Genomic DNA, 14,157 nt, shown 5'->3' on the forward strand with positions numbered 1-14,157 from the left:
AAGAACTTTCTCGAACGACGATTGGCAGTTCGGCACCACTCGTTTACCAATCGGAAAGCCGCTTCGGGTTACATTCTATCGGTTTTCGCTCGGTTCGACTTTTGTTTTGTACTTCTGTACGAACACAAGTTTTGTACTTCTACTACTTTCTTTGGTACGGAGTACCCTAGCAAACACGGGTACTCCGATGTTTGGCGTTTGATGTTCAACACAAGTGCGAGTAATCGTACCGAAGTTCGTGGGAAGACTGGGGACAAGTATTGTTCGTAACCTCGAGGTTAGCTGCCTAGTCTTGCAGCTAGGGACTTCGTAACTTACTATATAGCTTCACCACTCCATATGACCTCGGAAGGCAGGTTAGTGTCGAACCCACGCCTGCTTCCAGACGCACTAACAATGTCAAAAACTTATACTGCTTGCATCGGCCTCCCCCCAGCAGAGCCCTTATCAGCTTTCACTGCAGAAGGACGCAGATGGACAAGGGCGTAGCCAGCTTTTCAATCAGGGGGGGGGGGGGGGGGGGCAAGCACCCTTAGTAAAAATGTACCTACTAGCTTTTATAACTAAACGCAACACGATGAAATTGAATATAATAACATTATATTCTAAAAGCTTTATTTAACCATTAACCCTGTTGTATTTTATACAATACGTTTACAAAAACTCGCCTGATCTACACAAATCAACGTGGTTCTGGTAGCGATGGCCAATTTCTGAAAGATTAAGGATTTTTATTTACTTGTGCAATATTTTGCTCTGATTTTTTTTGTCAATGTCTACAAAACATTCACCAGAAATTATAGCTGAACTCTTTTGGAAATTACGAACTCTTTTGAGGATAAACCTAGAATTTTCTGGTTCCTGTATGCTTCCATTTATCTTCCAATACTATTTACTGGAGAAATTCCTCCAGAATTTTTTGAATTCCAGAAGGAACTTCTGTAAAAAATTCAATAAATTAACCTGTACGAATTCCAGAATAAATTATGGGAGGGATACCTAGTGAAATTTCTGAAGAGATCTCATGAGGAAATCGTAGATAAATTTCTGGAGGATTCACTGGAGGAAATTCTGGAGAAATTCCTGGAGGAATTCTGGACGGAATCCCTAGTAAAATTTCATAAGAAATGTCTTTAAAAATTCATATATGAAATCTCTAAATTTGTGAAGGAATCCTTGGAGGAATGCCTGTAGAAACTTCTGAGCAAACTTCCGGCGTAATTCCTGAAAGAATTCCTGGAGAATTTCCTTGAGCAATTTTTTGGGTGAATTCTTGGAATCCCAATGAGAATTCTGGGAGAAATTCCTGATGAACTCTCCAGAGGAACTCTAGGAGGAATTGCTGGAGAAATTTCTGAGAAAAATCCCTTGAGAAACTGCAGGAGGATTTCCTGAAAGAACCCTTGGAGGAATTTCTGGAGGATTCCCTGGTGGAATCTCTGGAAATACCCCTCGAAAAATTCGTGGAGAAATCCCTGAAGTAATTGTTGGAGGAATCTCTGGAGAAATATCTGGAGGAATCCCTGAAAATTTCCTCAAAGTATTCCTGGAGAATTTCCTGAAAGAATCTCTGAAGAAATCCCAAGAGGATTTCCAGGAGAAATTCCTGGACGAATTGCTCGCATAATTCCTCAAGGATGCCATATTTCCAGAAGAAATTCCTGGGGTATTTCCAGGAGGTGTTCCGGAAGAAATTTCCTGGGGAAATTCCTAGATAACATCCCGGAGGAATAAATGGAGGAGTTCTTAGTGGTATTCCTGTGGAAATTTCTGGAGGAATCTCTAGAGGAATTCTTGAAAGAATTACTGGATGAATATCTAGAGGAATCTCCAGAAGAATTCTGAGAGATTTCTGTTTCTATTTCTGTTATTTTTCTATTTTTGAAAGAACCCCTCGAGAGATTCCTGGAAGAATTTCTAGTGGAATTGCAAGTGGAGTTCCTGGAGAAATTCTCGAAGGAATTCCTGAAGGAATCCCAGGAGGATTCCTTGAAGAAATTTGTGAAGAAATCCCTGGAGGAATCCCTGGTGGAATACCTGGAGGAATCCCTGAAAAATTCCTGCAGGAATTCCTGGAGAAAATTCTTGAAGAATTTCTGAAGAAATCTCTAGAGGATTTCCTAGAAGAATCTTTGGAGAAACTTCTGGAGGATTTCCTGAAGGAATCTTCAAAGAATTTCCTGAACAGATTTTTCATGGAGAAATCTCTGGAAGAATCCCTTCAGGAGGGAAATCCCCTGGAGGAATATCTGGAGGAATCAGGAAGCAATTCCTGATAAAATCTTGGGAGAAATTCCTGGAGAAATACTTAGAGTAATTGCTGACATAATTTCTGAAAGATGTCCAGGAGCAATTCCTGGGGTAGCTCCTGGTGAAATTACTGGGGTTATTCCTAGAGAAATTCCTGGATAAAATCCTGGAGGAATACCTGGAGGAATTACTAGGGGTATTTCTTTTGGAATTTCAGGAGGAATCTCTAAGAGAAATTCTCGGAAGAATTACTGGATGAATTTCTAGAGAAATTCTGGGAGAATTCTATTTTTCTGTTTCTGAAATCCTGGAGGAATTTCTAGCGGAATTTCTGGAGGAACTCTTGGATAAATCCTTGAAAGAATGCCTGAAGGAATCTCTGGGGAATCCCAAAAGCAGTTTGTGAAGAAGTCCCTGGGAGAATCCCCGAAAAATTACTGATGGTATTCCCCCCGGAAATTCCTGGAAGAATTTATGAAGAAATCCCTAGAGGATTTCCAGGCAGAATCCTCTGGAGGATTTCCTGGAGGAATCCCTGAAATATTCCTGAGGGTATTCCTGGAGAATTTTCTGGAAGAATATCTGAGAAAATCTCCAGAAGAATTTCTGGAAAAATTCCTGGAGAAATTGTTGACATAATTTCTGAAGGATGTCCAGGAGCAATTTCTGGATCAATTCCTAGAGAAATTTCTGGAGGAATTCCTGATGAAATTCTTGGGGTAATTCCTGAAGAACTTCCTGGAATAGTTCTTGGAGATATTCCTGGATAAGATCTTGGAGGAATTGCTGGAGGTTCTCCTCTGGGAATTGCTGGCGGAATCCGTGAGGGAATCTCTGGAGGAATTCCTTCATCAACTTCTGTATGAATTTCTGGGGGAATCTATGGAGAAGTTGTGGGAGAAATTTCTGAATCTCCTGAAAATTCTGATCTCCTGAGAAATTCACGGAGAGATTTCAAGAGACATTTCTGAAGGAATTCCTGGAGAAATCTCTGGAAAAATCCCTGAAAAAGTTCCTGAACGAGTTTTAGCAGAATTTCTAGAGAAATATCTGTAGCGATTCCTGGAGGGAAAACCGGAAGATTTCTTGGTGGAATTTCTGGAAAAATTCCAGAAGGTATTCCTAGAAAAAAACCCTGGAAGAATTTTTGAAGCAATCCCTATTTTATGATGGTGTTCCTTGATTAATTCCTGGTGTAATTCCTGAAGGAATCTCTGAAAAATTCTTGAAGGTATTCCTGAAGAATATTCTTGAAGAATTTATGAAGAATCCCTAGTGGATTTCCTGGAAGAATCCTTGGAGAAACTTCTGCAGGATTTCCTGGAGGAATCTTCAAAGAATTTCCTGAAGATATTCCATGGAGAAATCTCTGGAGGAATCCCTTAAGCAATTCCTGATGGAATCTCATGAGAAATTCCCGGAGAAATACCTAGAGGAATTGTTGACATGTCCAGGAGCAATTCCTAGAGAAATTCCTGGAAAAAATTCTGGGGGAATTGATGTAGAAATTCCTGGAGTAATTCCTAAATAAGTTCTTGGAGAAATTCCTGGAGAAATTTCTTGAGGTATCCCTTTGGGAATTTCAGGAGGAATCTCTAGAAGAATTTTTGGAAGAATTACTGGATGAACTTCTGGGAAATTCCTATTTTTATTCTATTATTTTTCTTTTTCTGAAAAAATCCCTTGAGAAAACTCCGGAGGAATTTCTAGCGGAATTTCTAGAGGAATTCTTGGATAAATCCTCGAAGGAATTCCTGAAGAAATCCTTGGAGGAATCCTAGAAGCAGTTTCCAAAGAAATTCCTGGTAGAATCCCTGAAAAAATGCTGATGGTATTCCTCCAGGAATTTCCTGGAAGAATTTATGAAGAAATCCCTAGAGGATTTCCAAAAATAATGTTCAGAGGAACTTCTGGGGGATTTCCTGGAGGAATCTTCGGAGGATTTCCTGGAGGAATCCCTGAAAAAATCCTGAGGGTATTCCTGGAGAATTTACTGGAAGAATGTCTGAAAAAAAATCCAGAATTTCTGGAAAAAAATCCCGGAGAAATTGTTGACATAACTTCTGAAGGATGTCCAGGAGCAATTCCTGGATCAATTCCTAGAGAAATTGCTGGAGGTATTCCTGAAGAAATTCTTGGGGAAATTCCTGGAGAATTTCCTGGAATAGTTCTTGGAGAAATTCCTAAATAAAATCCTGGAGGAATTGCTGGAGGTTATCCTTTGGGAATTGCTGGCGGAATCCTTGAAGGGATTCTAGGAGGAATCTCTGTAATAATTCCTTCAACAATTTGTGGATGAATTTCTGGGGGAATCTCTAGAGGAGCTCTGGGAGAGATTTCTGAAAAAAAAACGCCTGAGAAATTCCCGGAGGAATTTCTGAAGAAATCCATGGAAAAATCACTAGAAAAGTTCCTGGAGGAGATTTTTGTGCAAATCCTGGAGGAATGCCTGTAGCAATTCCTGGAGGGAACACTGGAAGATTTCTTGGCGGAATTTCTGGAAAAAATCCAGAAGGTATTTCTAGAAAAAATCCTGGAAGAATTTCTGAAGGAATCCCTGAAGGATCTCCTGGAGTAATTCCTAGAGGAATTCCTGAAGAAATTTTTGGATGAATCTCTTAGGGAATTCGTATCGGAATACCAGAAATAATTCCTCAAGAAATCGCAGATGGAGTTCTTGAACAAATTTGGAAGGAATCCTTAGACGAGTTTTTGAAGAAACTCCAGAAGGAAACCCGGAAGAAATTTCAAGAGGAATTACTAAGGGAATCCTTAAGCAGTTCCTGGAGGAAGTACTGAATCAATTCCTAGAAAAGATCCTTAAAAAATACAATGAGGAATTGCTGGAGGAACCCTAAAAAGAGTTCGTGGGAGAATCTTTGGAGGATGTTCAAAATAAGTTGTTTCAGAAAGAATCACAGAAGGAAGTCCCGAGTTAAGTCCTGCAGAAATTCTTGGAGGAATCCCTGGGGGATATCCTAGAAGAATACCCGTAGAGTTTAACGGAGGAATCTCTAGAAATACTCCTGGAGGAATCTCTATAAGAATTTCTGGAGGAATTTCTGGAGAAATATCTATACGCATTTCAATTCCCAGAGGATCCCTGGAATAATTCTTAAAGGAATCTCTGAAGAAATTCATGGAGAATTCGCAGTAAAAATTTCTGAAGAAATTGCAGATCCTTGGAGAAATCCTGAAGGAATACTAATAAGAGTTCGTGGAAGAACGCCTTGGAGAATCCCTGTAGCAGTTCCTGGAGAAACCCCAGGAGAAATCCTGGGGAATTCCTAAATAATTCCTGGATTATTTTAATTTTATTTTTATTTCGATTATTTTTTGGAGATCTTCTGAAAGAATTCTGAAAAGTGTTCCTGGGGGAACCCTTGGAGGATTTTTTTAAATAATTCCTGGAGTTGTTTCTGAAATAAACACAGAAGATATTCCCGGTCGAATACTTGGAGGAATGCTTGAAAGAAAATCTGGAGGAATCCCGGAAGCAATCCCATGATGAATTCCTTAAGAAATCCCAGGAAAGCTTTCATAACAAATTTCTGGAAGAATTTCTGTAGGATAAAAAAAATGAAGGCATCCATGTCTGCAATATTTTTTGGACGAATTATTATTGGAATTTTTGGATGGAGAATGTTTTGTACAATGATTTAAGAAACTCCTGGAAATTTCTGGAGGAATTATCGAAAAAAGCACTGGAACAATCACTGAAGGAACTTCTAAAGATATCCTAGGAGAAGTTCCCGGAGGAATGCCTGGTGAAACCCATACAGGAATTCTTGGAAAACTCTTTGGAGCAATCCATGCTAGAATCACTGAAGGAAGCTATGGAAAATTCCTGAAGGAATTCATCGATGTATCCTTGCAGAAGTATTTGTAAAAAACTGAAGGAATCGTGGGGGAATTCTTAGAGCATTTCTTGGAACAAGTCCTAAATAAACCCTACAAGATGTCCATGGAAAAATTCACGAAAGAGAAACTCCTGGATATGTTCCTTGAGGAATTTCTGAAAGAATCCTTGGAAAAGTTCCTGAATAACTGCCTAAAGGAATTTCCGGAGATGTCCTTGAAAGAATTTGGATTATTGAATTAGGTATTATTATCTTAGCATGACGTTTGTTTGAATTGAATACAAGTAAAAATTCGGGTAGTAGTAGCATATAACTACACTCTATAGCAGCATATAGTTCTACAAAGTCCTTGTTTTCCCCTACCGGAAACTTGCCGTGTTGTTTTTGTGTTCCATGAATAAACATCACAAAATTTAACCATTCATCCAAGCTTGTTATTTGGTTAAATTCTATGATAAGATTGAAGTAGATCTCTCGGAGAAATACATGGCGAAATTTCCTGCGATTCTCAAGAAAAAAAAAGTTGGATAATTGTGGATAAAAACCTCAATTATTAGAATAGTCTAGAGAATAGTTTTTGTTTTTAATATTTTTTCTGGAACACTTGAATTATTGACAGTCTTTGAGTCGGCTTGAATTAAAAAAAAAATCTGTCGGCCAGGGGGGGGGGGGCACGGCCCTCTGGCTACGCCCTTGCAGATGGAGCCTTCGGCTACTCCGGACCTCTCCTTGGTATTAGCTTGAATCCAACTGATTAGGTACCCGCCACGATAACGGCATACCAGGGAGTCTCCCAACGGTCCGTTAAAATCAGAGTGTAAAAAATGCGAAGATCCAAAGTGAAAATTTACATTCTATTTAGTACACATGCCGACTTCGAAGCCCTGAGATGGACTCCCATGCATTCAAATGTGAGGCTTTATTGACACATTTAAGCAGTTTCGCTTCTTCCCAGTTGATGTTGTGGTTCGTGCTCTCTACGAACATCCCCAATCCATGGATCGCATCACCGACCCTACGGTGACTCCAAGATCTCCCATCCTTTCCGTCTAACAAATATCCCAGTTCGTTCTGGATGCAAAGGTGCTCTCGGTCTTTAGTAGCACCAACCAGCACACTCTAACATTATTTTCCCTTCTCAACTGATTATTAGGACGTGGCCGGCGCCGTTATTGATCATCAAATGTATGAGCTGCTTAAATTGCACTTTAAGAATAAGTGGAGTGTCTCTGTCCTCATTCATTTGGATCTCAGTGCAGTTGGTACCAGCTCAGATCAATCACGGAGGAGCAACCATTGACATGTATACTCAGAGATGATCGTTTGATTTTGATCGATATTGCTTCTGTATTAGGTATAATATTTTACAATTTTCATAATCATATTACGGGATTTACACACACAGAGGGTAACCTAAGGGGATTAAATGAACTGATGAGTGGACTTCGTGGAGTAGCCAGACTTTTTTCATGAAGTAGCTTATCCTGCTAAATACAACAAACCATCAGGTAGATCATCCCCTTCCGGAATGATTGTACAGCCATCATAGGTAATACTAGCGCTGATGGTAAGTACACTTTTATCATAATCAATTTTCTGCAGGATACTGCGGGATTACTTCGACATTTCTCCTGTAATTTCTTCAAGAAATTTCCGTAAGCTCTCTTCTAGTTTCTCCCTGGATTTATACAGGACTTACAGCTGCGATATTTCCTAAGGGTCCTTGTGTGTGTTTTTTTTTGTTTTGAAGTGTCACCAGAGATTTTTCTCGCAGTTGTTCTTCCGGGACTTCTATCAGAAAATTCCTTCCGTTGTCATTCCTAGGATGTCTCTCTGTGCGTTTTTTTTTTTAATTTACTCTGGACCAGAGCTTAAAATTTTCATTTTCAATGAGTGAAATTCAACGTGAATTTTAAAAATTCGTCAACTCAGGGATGAAATTAAATTTTTTTTTTGGTGAATGAATTTTCTCACTTATTCATTCATTTTTCTGTCATTGACAATTTTCAATTTTGCGAAAAAAAAATCGTGACAAAGAATTGAATCGAAAAAGAGAGGCATTCAGCTGACAATGAATGTGGCCAAACATGAATGAAAAAATGAGAATGTCAATTTTCACTTTCAATCTTCGAATTTTTTACACTCTGCTCTGGACTTTCATTAGTTTTTTTTCGGAGTACCTTCTGGGATTTTTGTAGGAGCTATAGCTGATATTTCTCATGGAATTAAGGGATAGGATACGAGTGCCCTGTCATGTTCCCAAATTCATCCTGTTCGAAAACAAGCGATTACGGCACCGATTGATTTCGTTCTTTTTGTGTTCATGCGTGCTCACTAATTTTTCTTATTTGCATTTTTTTACTTTTAAAGCGTTTTGACATTTTTCAATGTTATGAAAGTTCACATGATTATCTTAAAGTCACCCATACATAATTTTTTTGTAGGTAATGTCATTTTTAAGTTTTATTGAGTAAAAAAATAGCTTTTTGAGGTATTTAATTTTTAGTAACAAAATTCAGTTTTTTTAGAAGAAAAACTAAATAAATTTTTCAATGAGCTGCCATTTATTAATCTACAACTTTGCCGAAGACAGTTTTCCGATCAAACAAGCAGTTTCAGTGATATGATTTTATTTGCATATGTTCCATTTTTTCATAGGCCCTATTTGAAAGTTGGTCGAGACTCCATAAAAAGTTTAATATGAAAAAAAAATGGTTATTTATATTGATTAGCTGGTTATTGGTTAAAATGGTTATTTATATTGAACAGCTGTGCAAAATCATATGCAAATCAAAAAATGCAAAATTAAAAAAAAAAATGATTTTTTTCGTGCTGCTTCGTGGAAGCCTCCCCTGAAAAAACCTGGAAAACTCAGGGAATTTATTTTTGTTTTATGAGTAGACACTCGCAAGCCCTTGGCGTTGGTATTCCCGTCCAGTTTTTTTTCACTGTAGCGTCGCCTCGGTCGTCAGGACTCTAACTCGCACTGTCCCGACGAGAGCCGATTTTCACCTATCATCAACTCGGCCCATGTATACGCTATAGTCTTGAAGACCAGCGTGTCTCCCCAGTCACACTAGCAGGCTGGCTTACCTTTTTTCTCAGATCTTTCCTTTTCACTATCGTGATCCAGGAGCTCTTCTTTCCTTGGTCTGATTGGCTGCTAGTCTTCAGGGGGAGGTAACCTCTTGAGGCTTATTTTTCTTGTCCTTAGCGCATATATGACGCGAGCTCCACAAGGCGGCCAACACCGCAAGAATGCCGGACAACAACCCTACAAAACTAATATTTATAACTGATCCGATTGGTACAAGAAGACGGGGAGCACAGCGGGCAAGATGGAGCACTGCAACCGTAAATGGAGTATTTTGGCGTACCAACTATTGTTATTTATGTGTTATGCTATTGTGATGTAGACTGCCTATGATCGCATAACTGTCGCATATGAATAAGAAACCCAGCAAATATGGGACTGATATAAGATCAGTAGAGCAGTAGAGTAAATGATTGTGTATAAAATTTACCTAATCTGTTCACTTTTGAATCTTTTTGACGCTTGTATCGTTTTGTAAAGGAGCTACAAATTTTACAGATATTTTATATGCAGGCTGACTCGATTGCATTTTGTGTAAGTAATATGTGTGACCAGGTAAGGTAATGATTCCGTCGAAGGGAATCATTAAAAATATATCAGCAAATATGACCCATCGATCGACTGATCAATCTGATGATGAGTACGATAGTTGACTGCTCTTCGCGCCACCGACCAAAACCAACAGCTGAACGATCCATGATCGATGAGGCGCGCCGCGGATCAATTTTTATTTATTCTTTTGGCGCTGCCGGTTCGGCTACCAGGAGTGATATGCATATAATACCGACCGTCGACCATCATCCCTTGCGTCGATCTTTCTCTCTTTCTTTGTTGATATAGCGATACACCAGCCTGGCTACTAACCAACCAACCATACACGTCGGTGATGTGGCCCTTGGCTCTCAGTTAGCTACCTATTTACTCGAGCGATCGCGCGGTGCAAGCCAAAGAATATCCGTCTGCTGGATGGAAAGACGGCAGCACCAGCAGTGAAACAGACATCGACACTCAACGTTGGTGGTCTATTTTCAATTATTTGGTCAAAGATAATAATTATTTATAATAATATATAATAAATTACATAGAAAGCTGTCTGCCTTTATTAATCATTTTTAATTGCTATATTGCTGCAAAGTATTTCGCAGCTTTCTGACGTTTTCGATTTTACAAAGAATGCAGTTGATGCATGCCTTTCGAAGTATGTAGCTACATTTCATCTATTTGATCTCTCTCGATGCTTTCGATTGACATTTTGTAGCAAAAATACACAATGAAAGACGGCGTGTGAGCCAGTGAACTGATACAAGTTATGCTAGATTACATGTCCATCATGGTTTTCCGGTAAAGCTGATTGGATTGATTCGTACAGGGTGCGACAGGAAAAAATGCGAAAAGTTCAAGGCGCTATCACACGCTAAATATGGGATACATATGACTATTTTTTCATATTCTAGTACTACAAAATAAAAATGAACATATTTGATTTTTAACATGTGATAAAGTAAACATAAAAAGTGGGTATCTACAAATTGCGTGCCCAATAGTCATAAAACAAATAGGCTCAAATATTTAAAAAAATCAATTCGATGCAAAACCAGGCCATACTAATCCAGAGCCATGTAGTTTTACATACTAGATGAAATAAGCACATATATATGATGATGTTGTAGATAAAATTATTTTTTCATCAGATATGAAATTTAACGACCTGTGTACTTTTCAGTGGTTTGAAAACTCTGATTGTCTTCAGCGTCAGGCGTCGTCTTGTAAAGGTTACACAGATCGAAAAAAGAGTGTAAGTCTCTGTGACATATAATGCACATGATTGCAGCGTGGAATATCCCACAAGTTTACATGCCATATCATGTAAAAGTCATAAAATATCATGTAAACTTCCATTATATGTCATGTAATTCAGCATGACTCTGAGTGTTTACATGACATATAACACAAATTTACATGATATATCTTGTAAACCACCATAACACTAAGTTTACATGACTAAAATGAAGTTTACATGACGTGTAAATCTCATTATTTTTATCTGTGTAGTGACCAAAGTGGGGAAAATTTCAAATAACTTTTCAGAAAATTAGCCTGTTAGAGACGTGGAACATTGAAACATAGATGGGTTAAAGTCAAATTGACGAAAATGAGGTTTGAAGCCGAATAACGCTTTCGCATTTTTTTTTCCTGCCGCATTTTGTATCGTCACACTGTATGTTTACGGTGTATTCACAACCAGCCAAGCTTTGTAATCTCAAATGCTCTGTAGAATGTCATTTCATTTGCAAAGCAAATAGATAGACCGGATTCCGAGAAAATTATACCTCGTGGCCCGGCGCAATTCTGATAAAATAGTGTTTCAATATTATTGAGAAATAAGCACATGACTACATTGACGCGTTCATAATTAAACAGTTTCATACACTGGAATATAGAATACAGAGCAAATCGATCGCTCACTCGCTCGAACAGTACAAGAGTCCAATTTTTATTTTTATATGATTTCAGATTGATGATAGTGGGTTATTTATACCACCGCACGCGGCAAATCCGTGAAACCATAATTGTTTTTCGGTGCTTCTCGTTCGATTTTCGCCGCCAAGAACCAAAATGCTGAAATACAATTTTATCAGAGCCACAAGGAAAAAAAAACGCTGGCTCATACGTAGGTACCTACATACATATCGCCGGCGCAAATTTAGTAGATGGAAGGCGTCTCGCCGTTTCGCGCTTCTTTCCTTTCGTTTTCGTCCAAATATCAGTCCAAAAAACATGGAAAGTGCAGTTCTTCGATAATAATAAATCGTACTACCCATAATGCCCGAGCATACGTACGTACATTTGTCGTTTGCGGATAGATAGTTTTTGGTTGATAACGAAATTCGACATGTAGCCCAATATAAACGTAAGCAAAACACACAAACGTGCCCTCCACTTCGATCGTGTTAACATAAATAACACACCCCGAAAATCCGAAATTAAATTGATTGAGTTTAGGATATTAGTGGCGTTAGCGTTTCTGGTTGAGAATCTGTTGTTCCAGATTTTTCTTATACTCAAACATAACTTTTTATTTCTTATTTTGAATAATAACATGTTACATTGTTTCATTTTTTCTCATTTTACAGAAATTTTTCATTAAACGCGAGGAAGAGAGTTTCACCCCAAGTGATGCCGTTCAGCAAATCCCAAATCTGGGTCTGGTGATAGACCTTACATTCACATCGAAATACTACAATCCTTCGGTAATTGCTTTGCTCGTACGCAAGTAATGTAAATGTAATTCATTGAACTTTTGTTTTCTCTCCACTAGGAATTTGAGAAACTCAACGTTCAACACAAGAAAATTTTCACGAAAGGACACGAGGTTCCAAAAAGACATCTGGTGAACAAGTAAGTGTAATTTATCTATTTGTAAAAAAGGAAAATATGTAGCATGAAGAAAACCATAATAAACACTGATACACGTTTAACAGAGCACAGTACTTCAGTCCATTTGATTAGGACAACTAGTACGAAAAAATCGTGATACCCGTGATCGTGATCGAGTTGATCTCCCGTACATCACACATACATTTATTTGTAATGAGCAATTCCAGATCAACGCACAAATCGCGTAGACGCAAATTTTTCCAATTCAAATGAAATTTTGATCATGTATGTGCTTCTATCCGAATTTGTTTTTATGTGATTTATTCTGCAATATTCTCCAACTAACTGTTCAAAAGTATCACATTCATAATAAAACATAATCAACACTACTGAAGTTGCCTTCTGCTCATCCGGTGGGGATTGCGGAGGAGTTGAAGAACTTAACGAAACTGGAATTGACTTACTACGAAACTAAGGTGGTTGTTGTGAACAAACGGAAGTCGGAGCAGCAGGTGGTAAAATTGAACACCGTACCATGTCACACGATGCACTCTGTGTCATCTCCGATATGATTGTCTATCGCATAGGTTTTCAAACTTTCAGGTGTGTGACCCCCTTTTGCTAGCAGTCGTATTTTTCGCGACCCACCAAGGAAGTCCCCCATTTGTTGTCTGTTATTGTAAATTTTTAGCATTTCGACAAGTTTCCCTTTGACCTCTAGGTTTCGCGCCGTGTTGGGCACTTTGCGACGATTAACTCAAATCCGCACAACAGCGCACAATTTGCGCGCCGATTGCCTATGCGCCAAGTTTTTCACTAGCCAAATTACTATTATTCAGAGATTTAATGAAGTAAAAGCGTTGTTACCGTCAATAATATCTTTGTTGTACATTATTTCCAGACATAAGGAAGTTCAATGTTTTAGGCAAAAAATGGAACCGAACCCTAAGAGATATAGAGCTCTTTGCGCGAACCATTTTGACGCTTGTTTATTTACATTTGGTATGGCCCACAACCCGCACAACCCATGGGCTGTCGGCGCACAAGTTGTTGGCCGGTATGCGGATTTCAGAAAATATTCACAATATCCTACTGTCCCTCGCGACCCCCTGCATGAAGGCCGGCGACCCCCTGGTCAGTGTCAGCTGCAGCTCGAAACCAGAACGTAATTGTGCATGAAACATTTTGATCGTTAACAGAAGTTTGCGACTTTCGCTTTGTTTTTGTATAAAAAAAAAATTATGAGAACTACCAATAAGGAGTGTATTTATTTATTTATTTATTTCTATACAAAATAATAGCTCAAATAATCATTAACGGTTCTCAAAGTATATGCTACTATGCGACAATAATGCTAATGTGCTTGATTAACTATTATAAAAGCATTCAATACTGCGCTTAAACGAAGAATAGCTTCTCATACTCCTGCAATTTCTAGCTAATTCGTTCCATGTTTTTTTTTAATTGCCCTGTGCAGAAAAGAATGTTTTAAGTTATCGGAGACACTTCTAAATGTCTAAAATTTACTGAAAAATCCAGTAAATTTTTGAGGATTGCTGAAAGTTCAGTTATTTC

The 14,157-nt window shown here is 38.5% G+C and overlaps 1 protein-coding gene across 1 annotated transcript in view; it reads left to right on the forward strand.

Moving 5' to 3' along the window:
- LOC109411968 (RNA/RNP complex-1-interacting phosphatase) overlaps positions 1-14,157 on the forward strand; it is a 77,254-nt gene that overhangs the window by 50,874 nt on the left and 12,223 nt on the right. The window contains exons 3-4 of the mRNA XM_019685633.3: positions 12,339-12,455; positions 12,524-12,603. Coding sequence (XP_019541178.3) covers positions 12,339-12,455; positions 12,524-12,603 — 197 coding nt within the window. The remainder of the gene's footprint in view (positions 1-12,338; positions 12,456-12,523; positions 12,604-14,157) is intronic.

The sequence above is a fragment of the Aedes albopictus genome, chromosome 3 (genome assembly GCF_035046485.1).
Source record: "Aedes albopictus strain Foshan chromosome 3, AalbF5, whole genome shotgun sequence".
NCBI classification, from domain to species: Eukaryota; Metazoa; Arthropoda; class Insecta; order Diptera; family Culicidae; genus Aedes; species Aedes albopictus.